General features: G+C 38.0%; 1 protein-coding gene across 5 annotated transcripts in view; it reads right to left on the bottom strand.

Moving 5' to 3' along the window:
* The window catches only part of myo16 (myosin XVI), a 269930-nt gene that overhangs the window by 32168 nt on the left and 221804 nt on the right, over nucleotides 1–15958 (bottom strand). For all 5 annotated transcript variants that reach the window (XR_009066237.1, XM_057851442.1, XM_057851443.1 and 2 more), the window contains 3 exons: nucleotides 11762–11864; nucleotides 10020–10116; nucleotides 5057–5315 (listed from right to left, as the gene is read on the bottom strand). Coding sequence is in view for 4 of the 5 variants with exons in the window: in XM_057851442.1 (XP_057707425.1) it covers nucleotides 5057–5315; nucleotides 10020–10116; nucleotides 11762–11864 (459 nt within the window). In the remaining variant the exon portion in view is untranslated. The remainder of the gene's footprint in view (nucleotides 1–5056; nucleotides 5316–10019; nucleotides 10117–11761; nucleotides 11865–15958) is intronic.

The following is a 15958-nucleotide window of genomic DNA, read 5'->3' on the forward strand; positions in this document are numbered from 1 at the left end:
GGCCGACCTTGGCTGACGTCCTTTACATAGAACAATATACAGGACTGTCTCAGAAAATTAGAATATTGTGTATTCTAATTTTCTGAGACAGTCCAGTATATATATATATATATATATATATATATATATATATATATATATATATATATATATATATATATAAACATGTATATATAAACCGATTTTTTTTTTAATTGACATGGCCACGTTGTGTTGAAGAAACGTATGCGGCGATCCGTTTCCGACCATCACGGTACGTGACGTCACCATTTTGTTTCGGTAATACTTCACTCTGATCGGCCGAATGATTAAAATTCTGCTTTTTTCACTCTTCATAAAGCACAGAATTTAGTTTCTTGAACTCATTTGAGTCAACGTTTATTGCAGCTCTGCAACTCGGACCATAACAAACGTAAAAACACAGACTTCCTGTGTCCGTCAACTATATCTGTCCCTCGGGAAATTCAAACCCAAATAACAATAGTTTCTATTGTTACTGTCTCGTCGACAGCGATGAGCTCTCTCAGATTTCCGACTTACGTTCTCACTTTCATTTTACCGTATCAATCCATGGAAGAAACATTTATTCATCATGATGAAACGAGCAAGTTATACAGCAGCCTTGAAAAGAAAAGTCACATCTGTTTTGTTTTCTCCTAGATTCTGGTAAGTTGGAGAAGTTGTCAAATCATATTATTACCGTAAATATTGTCAGTTTATGGTAATGTTTTTAACTACCAATGTGCTATGCTTGTGCTGTGTTTCACCAGTCAGTAAAATGACATTTCTGTATCTGTACACGAGCTCTGTTTTCTTGTATTCTTCTATTTATTGGTGCTAAAATTAGGGTGCGCGTTATAAACGGGAACAATAAATTTCCCTAGATTTTACAAGTAAATTTGGGGTACGCGTTATACACGGGTGCGCCTTATATTGGGGAAATTACGGTACTCCAAAGAAATATATAATTTATTTTGGGGAAATATTTAAAAAAAACATAAACTAAGTTTTAAAATATGTTAACGGTGTTTGTATGTTTAGTTTAAAAAAAAGGAATAAACAAAAAAGAATATTTTGTCTTTTATTTCCAAAACTATATTTATTTCAATCCCTCCCAGTCTCACTCAGCCAAAATGGATTGGACATCTATCACTGTCAATGGCAGAGAACGAGTTAAAAAAAAAAATGCCATTTTGTGTCGTCTTCTGGAACCATCCCTGCTAAAGCCTTTCATTTGAGGACGCATTCCAGTCACAAATCAACTGTCACGCCACAAATATGAGCTAAGGAGGCCAATTGGAGGATAAAGAGACAAGAGATTATGCTTTCTATCTAATCTCCTTGCAGTAATTTGATCATATCCAGTTTGATATTTCCTACGCTAATCTCGTTGAGCCATCTGTCCGTCCTATGATTGCATGCAGGGGGGCTTGGGGGGGTTGGGTGAGCATGTGGTAGGCTATGTGCGTAAGTGATGAGGGAATGAATTTTAAATACCTGCAGAAAATTGAAGTGAGTTTTGTTGAATTTGATCATTTGTAGTGATGCGCTGCAAAGCAAAGATCACCACGTACTGCATAATATTCAAATTTTTTTTGCCAGCCCTTCCAACTTCCAAACGTTTCAAACATTCACGCGATGACGGCTCTTTCAATTTTGCCCCTAAAGTTCGGAGCTGCGCCAGGAACACACAATGCCACATTCATTTTCAATAGCAAAAACATTTTCAAAATGCTCAAAATGCTACTTGTCCAACAGTTTTTGTCTCATTCACATAATTCACTATCTCAATGGGAATTAGGAAAAAGTTACCGACACGCAGACCAAAGCATCCCAACGCAATTTCTCCAAAAATATCCTTTTCTAGTTCCTCAATAAAATCCTTCTTAACTTCTTATCTTTTGTAGTTATTTTACATCCTCCCAAGATAGTGTTCACGCCCTGCAACAGATGTTACATGCACAAGGACATTTTAAGGTCAGCGGGATCTTGTTGAAAAATAAATTAGTATAAAACATGAGACAAATGTTGCTGATACAGTTCTTTTATCAGACTTCACGAGATTGTGCAGGTGTACCTAATGTTGTGGCTTTTAAGTCAAAGTGAATATTTGTAAATGTGCCCTCAATTAGCCTTCAGGAAAGCCTTCAGATTTTGTATTATTCAAACAAAAAACGTCATTATTATCGTCTTGGATGCTCAAGAGCGCTCGTGTCAAACACGTGGTCTGGGGGCAGTATTTTGTGCTGCCCGTCAAGGTAAAGCATGTTCATCGACTGTTTCGCATGAAAATAAAGTTTTGATAATGTTCCTAAATGAAAGCTCAAGGCCAATTGAAATAAAACATCATATGTTGTTTTTTCCTTTTAAAATAAAATTGTAAAAAAAACTGTCATTTACATAGTTTATCATTTTTACAGATTCAATAATTTTATCACATTTACAGTAGTTCCCGGGTTACGAACGAGATCCTTTCCTATGCTGGTGACGTCGGACTTAACCCTTTAAGTAGCTCTAAATACCCCCTAAATCTTAAAATAACTATCCACAAACATGCATCACACATCATTGTACTGTCCTCGCCAAGACGTCTTTCTCATTCTGCTGCGCGACTTCTTCGTAGAAGCAAATGCACTCTTAGTCGCGTGTGGAACTACTAGCACCTCTACGTTTCCTGCGCCAAGATAAAAGCAGGCATCACAAAATTAAAGTCAACATTATAATCAAATACACATTTTGTCAAAGGGTAGAACAGGCAGATTGATAAAATAGAGTAAGGTACAATAAGTTACTGTTTACGCGACTAAAAAAACTGGAGACAAAATGGCGGATGAGACTCCGGGTGTTGTAAAGTCGAAATCACACAAGTCAGGTACGTCGTAACCCAGGGACTACCTCTATTTTATTTTATCTTTTTTAATAAAAATATCTATAACTAAATACAGTGGGGAGAACAAGTATTTGATACACTGCCAATGGGTTTTCCCATTGACTGTGTATTTTTCTCCCTTTTAAATTATTTAATGAATTAAAATGAAATAAAGGCAAGGCAAGGTAAATTCATTTATATAGCACAATTCAACACAAGGTGATTCAAAGTGCTTTACAGCACATGAAAATCATAAAAATCACATTAAAATCAATAGAACGCAAAAACAAAGACAATCGAAATAGGAAATAAAAATGTACATAAAAATCGCATTTAATCACGAATAGATTATAAAACAAAATACTACTACTACTCATAATAATAATTGAAATCAGCAATGGAGATAAGCACAAGTAGAAAGCAAATAGATTGAAGTATATCGACAATTATGGATATGCAGTGCCAAACAAAAGCGTTTTTAGCCCTGATTTAAAGGAGCTAACAGTTTGAGCATACTTCAGACCGTCAGGTAACTTGTTCCAGAGGTGAGGAGCATAATAACTAAATGCTGCCTCGCCCTGTTTGGTTCTTGTTCTTGGAACATACAGGAGACCGGTTCCAGACGACCTTAGGGGTCTGGATGTTTCATAGGAGTCTAACAAATCAATCATGTATTTTGGTTCAAGGCCATTAAGAGTTTTGTAGACGAGCAGTAGTATTTTATCGTCTATCCTTTGGCTCACTGGAAGCCAGTGTAACGATTTCAAAACCGGTGTAATGTGGTCCAGTTTCCTTGTATTTGTGAAGACTCTGGCTGCAGCATTCTGTACTGGCTGCAGTTTCCTGACTGATTTTTTATCAAGACCTGTAAATATACCGTTGCAGTAGTCCAATCTGCTGAAAATGAATGCATGCATATGTTTTTCCATGTCTTGTTGAGTCAGAGGCCCCTTAAATCTGGCTATATTTTTTAGGTGGTAATAAGCGGATTTAGTGACAGACTTTAGATGGCTATCAAATTTGAGGTCTGAGTCAATAATTACGCCAAGGTTTCTGGCTTGATTTGTAGCTGTAAGTGACATTGTGCTAAGGTGCCTGCTTATATTTGACCTTTCCTTTTTTGGCCCAAAAATGATCACTTCTGTCTTCTCCACATTTTACCGGAGAAAATTCTGGCACATCCATTCATTGATTTGATGAATGCATTTACTCAGGGAGACTAAGGGACTATAATCATGTGGGGACACAGAAATGTAGAGTTGTGTGTCATCTGCATAGGTGTGATAGGAGATGTCACACTGTTCCATAATCTGAGCTAGGGGAAGCACATACTGTAGATGTTAAATAAGAGTGGTCCAAGAATTGACCCTTGAGGGACTCCACACGTGAATTTGGTTTGTTCTGACTGATGGTTTCCGATTGACACAAATAAATCCCTATCATGTAAATAAGATGTGAACCACTGAAGACCAGTGTCGGTAAGGCCTACCCACTGTTCCAATCTGCTGAGTAGTATGCTGTGATCAACCATGTCGAATGCGGAGCTGAGATCCAATAGTAGCAGAACAGATGATTTGCCTGCATCGGTATTCCGACGAATATCATTTAGGACTTTGATAAGCTGCGTTGTGGCCGAAATCCACACTGAAATGAGTTAAAAAGATTGTTTTGCATCATAAAAACCTGGATCTGTTCGAACACAACCCTCTCGATAATTTTCAGCCAGGAATGTCAGATTTGATATTGGCCTATAATTACTAATGGTTGAGGCATCCAGATAATTTTTTTTTTTTTTTTTTAGAAGAGGTTTTATTACTGCAGTTTTTAAAGTCTGTGGAAACTCTCCTGTTTGGAGAGATTTATAATCTATAGTATGTCTAGGGCTGTGCAATGAAAAACAGTTTTGAAAAAGTTTGAAGGAAGGATGTCAAGGCAGCATGTTGTGCGGTTTAATGTTGACACAATTTCTGTTAAAGTGGCATTGTTAATCTGGAGTTGCACACAGCCTGTTTTATCTTTAGTACTTTGTTTGTAAAGAATGCTGTGAAATCATTACAGGACACCTAAAACAGAATTACACTCTGGTTATGATGTTTAGCGCCATCAATGGCAGCCAATCGGTGAAATGATATTTAAAAAAAAAAAAAAAAAAACAAGATGGATGACATCATCGTTAAACCAACTCACCTTTTAACCGGTTGCTCCTCCTCCTTGCCAACGGGATCAGGCCTCTCCCCAAGAGGGGGGCTGCTGCCGAGGACCCCGTGGGAGCGCAAACGGTCGCTCTCCCGTGCGATGTCGGACGCGTTCTGGATGACCAGGCGGTCGTAGGTGCGCAGCCCCATGTCCTCCGCCCCCTGCAGGAAGCGCTGCACGCTTCCCTTGTCCTTGTGCCGCAACGACAGCCGACGCCGGACTCGTCGCCGGACAAGCCATCCACGCACCACTACAAAGAAGGATGACACATTTAGGCTATGATCAGAACACGTCCCAATGCACAAATCGGATTTTTTTTTGTCAAATCCGATCTTAGACCGGGGGGTCCGCAGCCTGCGTTTTGAGAGCCGCATGCAGCTTTTAGCGCTGCCCTAGTGGCTCCCTGGAGCATTTACCAAAAATTTTGAAAATGGAAAAAGATGGTTGAGGGAAATATATTTTTTGCTTTGATATGGTTTCTATAAGAGGACAAAAATGACACAAACATTCTTAACATTTTTAAATGTCAACATTTCTGTCAACGAAGATTTGCGTCATAGCCTGCGACCCACGTTCCTATCAGCAGGGGGGATGCCAGGCAGGTGGCTATGGTAAACAAACCGGCAGCAGAGTTTCTGTAGAACTTAGAAGAGCGCAAAAATAGATTTAAGAAGTGGATTATCGCCAAACTCCACTACTACATGTTTGTTGCAACCCGGGAGACAATAAAGCGTGGAAAACCGTATATAGATGGTGAGTACATGAATGAGACATTCATCAACATACAGTATCAGAACACCTATTTGCAGACTTCAAAAACAAAACCGAGATTGTGAAGAAAATCAAAGACATGCCCAGATAAGGGGCATGTTATGCACGTTCCATTTTGCTGTATTTCGAAACGTCAAAATAAAAATGACATGAAAAATCTGATTTCTTTATCGCATTTCTATAATTTCATAAAAGCAATGAAACAATTTATTAATATTGTAATAAAGTTAAACGTGAGGTGGCATCATACTACAGAATAGTCACGTGCTGAATTGAATGCACTGCAGGGAAAATAAACATTAAATCCTGAAGGTTAATTATGTATTTTAAGCCGATTTAGTCATTTTGATAGTCTGCTAATTCAGCTAATACAGACACATACAGAATGTGCTGCCTTCATTATTAGGCATATTTATGGCTTTTAATTTTTTGCGGCTCCAGACATATTTGTTTTTTTGTTTTTTTTGGCCCAATATGGCTCTTTCAACATTTTGGGTTGCCGACCCTTGCCTCAGACTATCATTTTTATTTTTTTATTTTTTTATAGCAGCCTGAAAATATGCCAGATAAATAATAAGAGATGCGCAGATTTTGAAAATAACATAAAAAATTGGGCAAAAGGGGGTAAACCTCGGTTCACTACATTTCTCACAGTTTAATTTACGTTAACAGCAGAAAATACATACAAAAGTGGAGGACACTTCTCTCTAAGCAGCTTCCTACTCAAGTTTTGCAGGTTAGCAAATTCACACAGTTTAATGTTATGCAAACTCTGATGCAGGTTGTAGCAAAATTTCAGTAGCAAAATTAGTGGTGTGTTCCCCACCTCCATAACATTGACGTCTTTTTAGATTATTTAAAGTGGCTGCTGCTGGCTGAAAAAAAAACTTCTAATATCCCTCCTCTTTGAAGGGGCCGGATGAGGCGGCATGTTGGCGACATGATGTATTTTGGTCGGGTCAGTGCATGTGTGTGTGTGGGGTCAAGTCATAAGCCAATCAAACGTGAGTTTGAAGGGGGGGAAATGAACTAGCACACTCAGCAAGTGAAAAAAGGGTAAATATACTGTAAGTCTGAACATAATGAAAATAATTCACTTAATAATGATAGTGTCAGTTGTATCCTGACAACATATGGGAAGACAATCTAAATTACCTATTTACCTGAACTCATTATAAAATGCAAATAAGGTTGCTTAAAAGTTGGTGGGGACAATTTGAGCATCCTGAAAAGTTGGTAGTGTTATGTCCCTACAGTCCCTATGCAAACCTACGCCCTTGTCTTAAACGTTTTGAGCAATGGAAGTAGCCAGATGAGTATACAGGTATCACCCTTTGCTAAGGAATGCAAATTGACGTCATAAACGGTCACCTGAATTCTGATTTAGGCGGACTTAAAGGGAACCTCGGAGTTAAAGACTTGTAGGCTCTAACGAGCCACAATTGTTCTCTTTTACTAAAATATGTTATTAGAAACACATAAAATATTGCCATTGATTTGAAAATCTATAATATTTAGTACATGTTTTGACCTACTGAGGGCGCCATGTTTTATGAACGCTCGGGTGATGATGTACAGTAGACTGTCACTGTCACTCGACGAATACTACCGGGTTACTGCAATTCCTTCTACACGGCGAAACGTCCAACACATGCGCTCATCGGTTAAAAGTGGTGAGTACTTACTATTTGTGTTTTTATTGAGTATTTTATTAGATTTTCACTGCCTCAAATGACTTATTGCATGTGTTTCCCTCTCATACTTTTAAGAATTGTGTTTTCTTGTAGTAGCTTTAAAGCAGATTGTTGATCTGTTGACCACATTAGTCACATGGTGTATTTAAACCAACCTTATTTGATATTACTACGTTTAAGTATTTTCTTAAGGCATCTTTAGTATGTCCTGCATGTAATTCATCTAAACAAAACAAGCTCAAAGCGCACAGTAGTACTTTGGGTGTCAAAGGATGAGTTCCCAACGTCGTACCTGCATCCAATTTCAGCTCATCAGCAGTCCCTTTAAACCGATCCTAGGCAGGTTGCCAAGATATTGACTTGCTGCCATTTGACAGTTTATGTTCTCGATCCCTTTGTTGCTTGTTTTTTTAACGCGGCGAGACGTCCAACACATGCACACATCGGTTAAAAGCGGTGAGTACTTATTATTTGTCTTTTTATTGAGTCTTTTATTACCCTCCATTGCCTCAAGATATTTTTTGCATGTGTTTCACTCGCATACTTTTAAGCATTGTGTTTTTTTGTGGTATTGCAATTCCTTCTACGTGTCGAAACGTCCAACACACGTGCTCATCGGTTAAAAGTGGCGAGTACTTACTATTTGTGTTTTTATTGAGTATTTTATTAGATTTTCACTGCCTCAAATTACTTTTTGCATGTGTTTCCATCTCATACTTTTAAGCATTGTGTTTTCTTGTGGTAGCTTTAAAGCAGAATGTTGATCTGTTGACCACATAAGTAAAGTAGAATATTTAAACCAACCTTATTTGATATTACTAAGTTTAAGTATTTTCTTAAGGCATCTTTAGTATGCTCTGTGTGTATGCATCTAAACACAACAAGCTGAAAGTGCACGGTAGCACTTTGGGTGTCAAATTCGCCTCTTGTAGCACGTTTCGCTGGTGTCGCACATTTTGGTAGAACACCATTTTTTCCCTACTCTCGTCTCATTGCGTCTTTCCTGTTCATTTTGCTTTTGCTGCTCGTTTTGTGAATTATCGACAGTGCTGTCATGCTCATTAATGTTACTCTCGGGATCAAATTAAAAGTGTTGAACAGATGACATTTTTTCGTCGCTAGAGTCAAACTCTGAAAGTCCAGCAGCGTAGCCATGTGATGTCACTGCCCTGCGACATCAACAACAATAGCCACGTTTACATGCTGACTTTTATTCATACCGATTCAAATCATTCCGAATGGAAATTTCACATCAGCTGTTTACATGTCACTTCATCTATTCCGATCCAGCGTTTACATGTGACTGCCTTTATTCCGAAAGGACGTTTGACAACTGCCGTCTGACATGCGCAAATTAATCAAAACAAAGCGTCACGTTGCAAAACATAGAGATCGATCGTCAGATCAGCTGCTGTTTTAACTTTTCGAGTGGAAAGAAAGCAATGTTGCAAGTGACGTTACTTACGTCACCAAGTGACGTCACCACGTCAGTACGGAGCATGCGCAGAAAGAACGCAACCAGACACCATTCCGCTTCCCTGTTTACATGATATAATTTTACTTCTAATCGGTTTGGGAAAAGGAATATTCCACCCCTGTGAATCGGAATGAAATTCCATTCGGTTTGGGCCTGTTCATTCCGAATGAGGTGTTTATATGGAACACATTTATTCGGTTTGAACAAATATTCCGATTGTAATTGGAATATTTGGCTCCATGTAAACGTGGCAAATGTCGACCTACTAGTTAAACTAATTTTACAAATTGTATAAAAACGAAAACATCGAGAAAGGTTTCGGTATCAAATAATTTTAACTCATAATGATGTTAATCTTTTAAGAACTGCAAGTCTTTCTAGTGGTTGATCCCTTTAATAGTTCACACCCCAGCCACTTTCCGAAAAATGTGGCCCATATCGGATTTAAATCCACATATGAAAGTAGCGAAGTATCGAACTTCAATCGGATAAGGCATATAAAAAAAATGGAATTGGGTCATTAAGTCCGCACAAGTAACTCTAATTCCTTTACTCATCTACGACACAAATTAGATTTTTTTTCATGCGGTGTGAACAGTCCATTTCCATTTTTTTCAATATCCTGGGATCATTTGTTTGTGGATGAAAATCAGCATCTAACAGACACCTCTATGAACACATATTCGCATGAATGGAACCAGTACATTATCAACATGTGAAATATGTCACTACTCATGTTCGGAAGAACAAACCGCAGACAAGAACGAGCAATGTTGGAGGAAGGTTCACTGTAAATGGCTACACAATAAAATCGGAATTAATAAAAATTACGAATTGGACATCACATCCTACAGTATGAATTTAGCATTAGTGTAGATTAGTTATGCACTCAAATGCATTCCTAGGTATGGTATGAATTTTTGGTCTACCTTTGGTTTAGAACTCTTGTTATCTAAGCACACCCTGTCTGTTCATTCTTGTATAAAGTTACCTGATTTTTTAAAAACTGTACCTTTCTGGCAGGTGATGATCTTTTTACGCAGTTGGTAGCAGCGGTCGTTGAGCTGGTCCGCCTGCCAGTATTTGAGAAACACTTTACTGCTGCCCATCTAAACACAGACAAACAAAACACAACCAGTGAGGTGAAAGGAACAGAGATGCTGAAGACCACATAGCTGCAGAGACGTTGGCAACCTGGGAGAGCGTATGACAGATGACTGAGTGTGCATTGTTGACACAGTATTCAATTCCTGCATTTAAAAAAGGGGGTAGAAGGAGTTAGAGTGTTTGGAAGGGGGTTGATGGGGGAACACGGGTGTCAAAATCATTATTCTCATGGTAGTTATGATGTCCTTTGGAGAGCCACTACGTCTTCCAATTTGGCTGGCCATGATGAATTGAATAACTGGCAACCAATCGATCACCAAAGAAGCTATTTTGATAGTTGATGAATCATTTGAGTTAAAGTCCCCTTTTTAAGCCTCTATGTTAAATATGGACTCTTTTTATGTTTCATTTGAATTTAATTTATTTATTTACACTAATTCGAAAAAGAGGGGAAACTGTAAATATTCTCAATTTTTTTGTGTTTGTTTTATTTTAAAAAGGTGAAAACAAATTATCTGTTATTTTAACCCTTCAGAACTGAGCATGCTGCTGTAGGACATGACGCGTTCATGTCTCTAATTCAATAAATACACTGAATTTAGTTGCTATTGCCACTTCTGGGTGATGATTGGATGAAATTTTACCCATCGAAATCAAATCATGAGGTTTAGCACGCCCTCTTTGCTATTTTTGGGTCAAAATGCCTGAGACAAAACACAACTTCAAAAAGGTAAACGTAAGTGCTCATTTCTCATTAAAAACAATGTAACATTAAAATTAAAAATAACCAATAAAAGCATGAAATATCCCCGTCCAAAAAATTGCAATTTGCTCTGGTATTTGAGAAGAATAAAAATCAGCAAAAAAATGTTTTTATTTTTTTTTTAGCTTAGCAGAAAATTTTAATTAATAAAACAAAAAGGGAACAACAGTAAACAATAGAAATTTCTTATATTTTAAAATAAATATTTTAAAAATAATTTAATGAATCATTATACTATTTTTAAAGCGAAAAAACTAAATATTCTCTGATTTCTGTAGTCCTCAATCTTTAATTGGCTTATTACCTGCCACTGACAAGAATAGATGTCCAATTTATTTAAACTGAGAGTCCTGACTGTGAATGCTTAGGTTTCAGTGCCACTGACGGTGCTAGATGTCCATTCCATTTTGACTGGGAGGGTTGTCTAGCGCTGTAGCGCAATGTCAGCCATTGAGTTGAGGACTACGGAATTTTAATTTTATTGTAGTTAGAAAAATGAAGCCGATATAAATGATTTACGATCACGGGCCACCCAAAATGATGTGGCAGGCACCTCTGTTGCAGAAGACTTAAAAGCCAACTTTGTGAAGGAGTGTTCTGCAGCTGATGTGACCCCTTGAGGTCAGTCGCTCAGACACAACAGCAGTCTGGCAGACAGGACCGAGAGGAGGCAGGGCGGGTGGTTCCGAGGTGGGGAGGAGGGGTCTCTGTTCATGTGTGCGTGCGTGTGCTACGCGGGAAGAATGATGATGAGCTAGGACAGCTGGAACGTGTTGACCAAGATTCCAAGGAATCTTTGACAAACAGGAGGAGGGGGTCAGGGGATTAAGTCATTTGGCAAAATCTTTTGTTAGTGTTGGGAAGACAAAAAAAGGGGCGCACACCTGCCATCCCTGAAGTTTGGTCATCTCCAACACACGGCGACACTTCTCCTCCGCGGACAATTTCTTCTTGTCGCCTAGCGTCGGAACAACCAGATCTTTGTATCTGAGACGAGCAAAAACAGAGCAAAACATTAGAGAAGAAACTCCAAGAAGAGCGAGAAACAATAGGTTCAAAGGTCAGTTAGGGTCAAAGACCAGCAAAACAGCATCTGTTCCTGTTGGAGTAGCCCGGGGCAACTGTGGCTATGAATGGTCAGCTGGATGATAATGGTCTGATTTTTTTTTTTCTTTTTGTCTGGGATTGAGACATCGGTTTAGTTCTACAACACACAGACATGTTTCATTACAAACACGTGTCATGGCTGTGATCCCAGAAAATGTGAATATTAAAGAAGCACTTGGATATGGGCTCCACTCAACACATTGTGTAGCAACACACATTTGTTTTGGAGGAATGCAGACCAATAAATCAGAAGGATTTCCAAAGGCTACATTAGCAGTCCATCCGCTCAACATCAAGATAAGGACCTACTGAGTGCTGACCCTCTTCACTCAACAACCCATTCGCACCAGAGTAGTGGTATCCGAATGCAGCGTTTCAGTACTGATACTTAGATACTTTTGACCAGTGTTGTCAATCTTACTTTAAAAAAGTAATTAATTACAGTTACAAATTACTTCTCCCAAAAAGTAATTGAGTTAGTAACTCAGTTACCTAAACGTAAGAGTAATTAGTTACTCGGCAAAGTAACTGACGATACTTTTCATGTTCCACATGCTATTACATGATCCATCTATCACGTCTTTCACATCAAATATGTTTATGACAACTGATTGACTTGAACTCTTTTTCATTCCCAAAAAAACAAACAAACAAAAAACATAGGTCACCCTTTTAATTTTTCTTTTTAATTTAACGTATATAAGAGTGTAATGGTGTACAAACTTTATTTTAAAATGCTGTGAGAAAAAAGCGTTTTTCCTGTAGTACAGAACCGTGACTTGTATGTACCATCACACTCCTAATATATATATGGTAGAAAACACAGACAAGACTGAAAAAGCAATTTCTGCTCTTGCACCGCTCTTTAAAATACACTGCTGTATTTTAAGCCAAAAGAACTGTTGTATTTGATAGAACAATATGTCTACAGTGGGGCAAATAAGTATTTTGTCAACCACCAATTGTGCAAGTTCTACTTGAAAAGATTAGAAAGGCCTGTAATTGTCAACATGGGTACACCTCAACCGTGAGAGACAAAATGCGAAAAAAAAAAAAAATACAGAAAATCACTTTGTTTCATTTTTTAAAAGAATTTATTTCCAAATTAGAGTGGAAAATAAGAATTTGGTCACCTACAAACAAGCAAGATGGCTGTCAAAGAGGTCTAACTTTTTCTAACGAGGTCTAACGAGGCTCCACTCGTTACCTGTATTAATGGCACCTGTTTTAACTCATTATCGATATAAAAGACACATGTCCACAAATTCAGTCGGTCAAACTCCAAACTCCACTATAGCCAAGACCAACGAGCTGTCGAAGGACACCAGAGACAAAATTGTAGACCTGCACCAGGCTGGGAAGACTGAATTTGCAATAGGTAAAACGCTTGGTGTAAAGAAATCAACCGTGGGAGCAATTATTGGAAAATGGAAGACTTACAAGACAACTGACAATCTCCCTCGATCTGGGGCTCCATGCAAGATCTCACCCCGCGGTGTCTAATGATAACAAGAACGGTGAGGCAAAATCCCAGAACCACACGGAGGGACCTAGTGAATGACCTACAGAGAGTTGGGACCACAGTAACCAAGGCTACTATCAGTAACACAATACGCCACCAGGGACTCAAATCCTGCATTGCCAGATGTGTCCCCCTGCTGAAGAAAGTACACGTCCAGGTCCGTCTGCGGTTCGCTAGAGAGCATTTGGATGATACAGAAGAGGACTGGGAGAATGTGTTATAGTCAGATGAAATCAAAATAGAACATTTTGGTAGAAACACAGGTTCTCCTGTTTGGAGGAAAAATAATACTGAATTGCACCATACCCACTGTGAAGCATGGGGGTGGAAACATTATTCTTTGGGGCTGTTTTTCTGCTAAGGGACCAGGACGACTGACCTGTGTAAAGGAAAGAATGAATGGGGCCATGTATCGAGAGATTTTGAGTGAAAATCTCCTTCCATCAGCAAGGGCATTGAAGATGAGACGTGGCTGAGTCTTTCAGCATGACAATGATCCCAAACACACAGCCAGGGCAACAAAAGAGTGGCTTCGTAAGAAGCAATTCAAGGTCCTGGAGTGGCCTAGCCAATCTCCAGGTCTCAACCCCATAGAAAATCTGCGGAGGGAGTTGAAAGTCCTGTCCAACGACAGCCCCAAAACATCACTGTTCTAGAGGAGATCTGCATGGAGGAATGGGCCAAAATACCAGCAACACTGTGTGAAGAGTTACAGAAAACGTATGGCCTCCGTTATTGCCAACAAAGGGTACATAACAAAGTATTGAGATGAACTTTTGGTATTGACCAAATACTTATTTTCCCCCATGATTTGCAAATAAATTATTTAAAAATCAAACAATGTGATTTTCAGTTGTTTTCCCCCCCCCCCACATTCTGTCTCTCATGGTTGAGGTTTAACCATGTTGACAATTACAGGCCTCTCTAATATTTTCAAGTGGGAGAACTTGCACAATTAGTGGTTGACTAAATACTTTTTTGCCCTACTCTTAGTCAGGGATATCTACCTCATAACTATGGCTTAATTTTTTTGTTGTTGTTGTTGTTACTGTCGCATTTTCCCCGATATGTTAGATGATATATAAAACAAAACAAAGAAAAAAAAAAAAACATTTAAAAGGGTAAATATATGAAAAAGAACATCTCGACCACTCTTTGATGTCTGCGATTTCTGCATCGCGACCCTTGTTATATTACCATGTTTCACCCATAAAATCCCCCCAAAATCCGGCTGTGGCCATTCACATCTGTGTCTCAACACTCGATGATACATGCTACATGGAGTTTTTGGATCGAAACAAGGTAAGTACGTGATAACATCTTATTAAAATCAATGGCGTCTTTAATTATGCTCTCGCGTGCTCCAGTTAGTTTTTTGCTGTTTAATGTTTTTTTTTTAGTATCACACATGCATATAGGACCAAAAAAAAAAAAGAAAAATCACACACGGTTTATGGATACGTCATTCAAGAAAAGTTTAGGGCAAGTGACTATGATAAAAAACAAACAAAATTATCATATTATATTATTATATTATATTTCATTATCAAAGTTTTATTATCACAGTAGCCAGTGTTGTTCATCTTACCTTAAAAAAGGAATTAGTTACAATTACAAATTACTTCTCCCAAAAAGTAATTGAGTTAGTAACTCAGTTACCTCAACGTAAGAGTAATTAGTTACTCAGCAAAGTAACTGAAGTTACTTTTCATGTTCTTCACGTTATTACATGATCCATTCTATAACGTCTTTCACATCAAATAAGTTTATATTAACTGATTGAATTAAACTTATCTTTTTCATTCCTCATAAAATATAGGTCACCCTTTTTACATTTTTAAAATTTTCACCTATATATTGTAAAAGTGTAATGGTATACAAACTTTCAAATCCTGCGATAAAAAAGCCTTTTGTTTTTCCTGTTGTACTGAACCCCCCAAACCTTGACGTCCGTCATTCAAGGAAAGTTCAGGGAAAGTGACTATTTTTGGTAATAAAAACAAAAACAAATTATTTTTATATTGTAGCTAGGGCTGTCAAACGATTAAAATTTTTAATCGAGTTAATTACAGCTTAAAAATTAATCGTAATTAATCGCAATTAATCGCAATTCAAACCATTTATAAAATATGCCATATTTTTCTGTAAATTATATATATATTCTGTAAAATAAATTGTTGGAATGGAAAGATAAGACACAAGATGGATATATACATTCAACATACGGTATATAAGGACTGTAGTGGGCATTTCACTCTACTGTCAGTTAAACCTGTCTATGCTGTCCTCACTCCGAAGCGTCTACTTTTTCCAAAGCTAGACAGCTAGTGAACGACGCCATAATAATAAGACTTCTTTCTTTTTCATCTGATTTATTTATAAAATGGCCTCAAACCATTGTCCTCTTTAGACCGTCGTAAAACTACCAAAAAAAAGTACACAAGCATTGCAT

Source organism: Corythoichthys intestinalis, chromosome 12 (assembly GCF_030265065.1).
Source record: "Corythoichthys intestinalis isolate RoL2023-P3 chromosome 12, ASM3026506v1, whole genome shotgun sequence".
Classification (NCBI taxonomy): Eukaryota; Metazoa; Chordata; class Actinopteri; order Syngnathiformes; family Syngnathidae; genus Corythoichthys; species Corythoichthys intestinalis.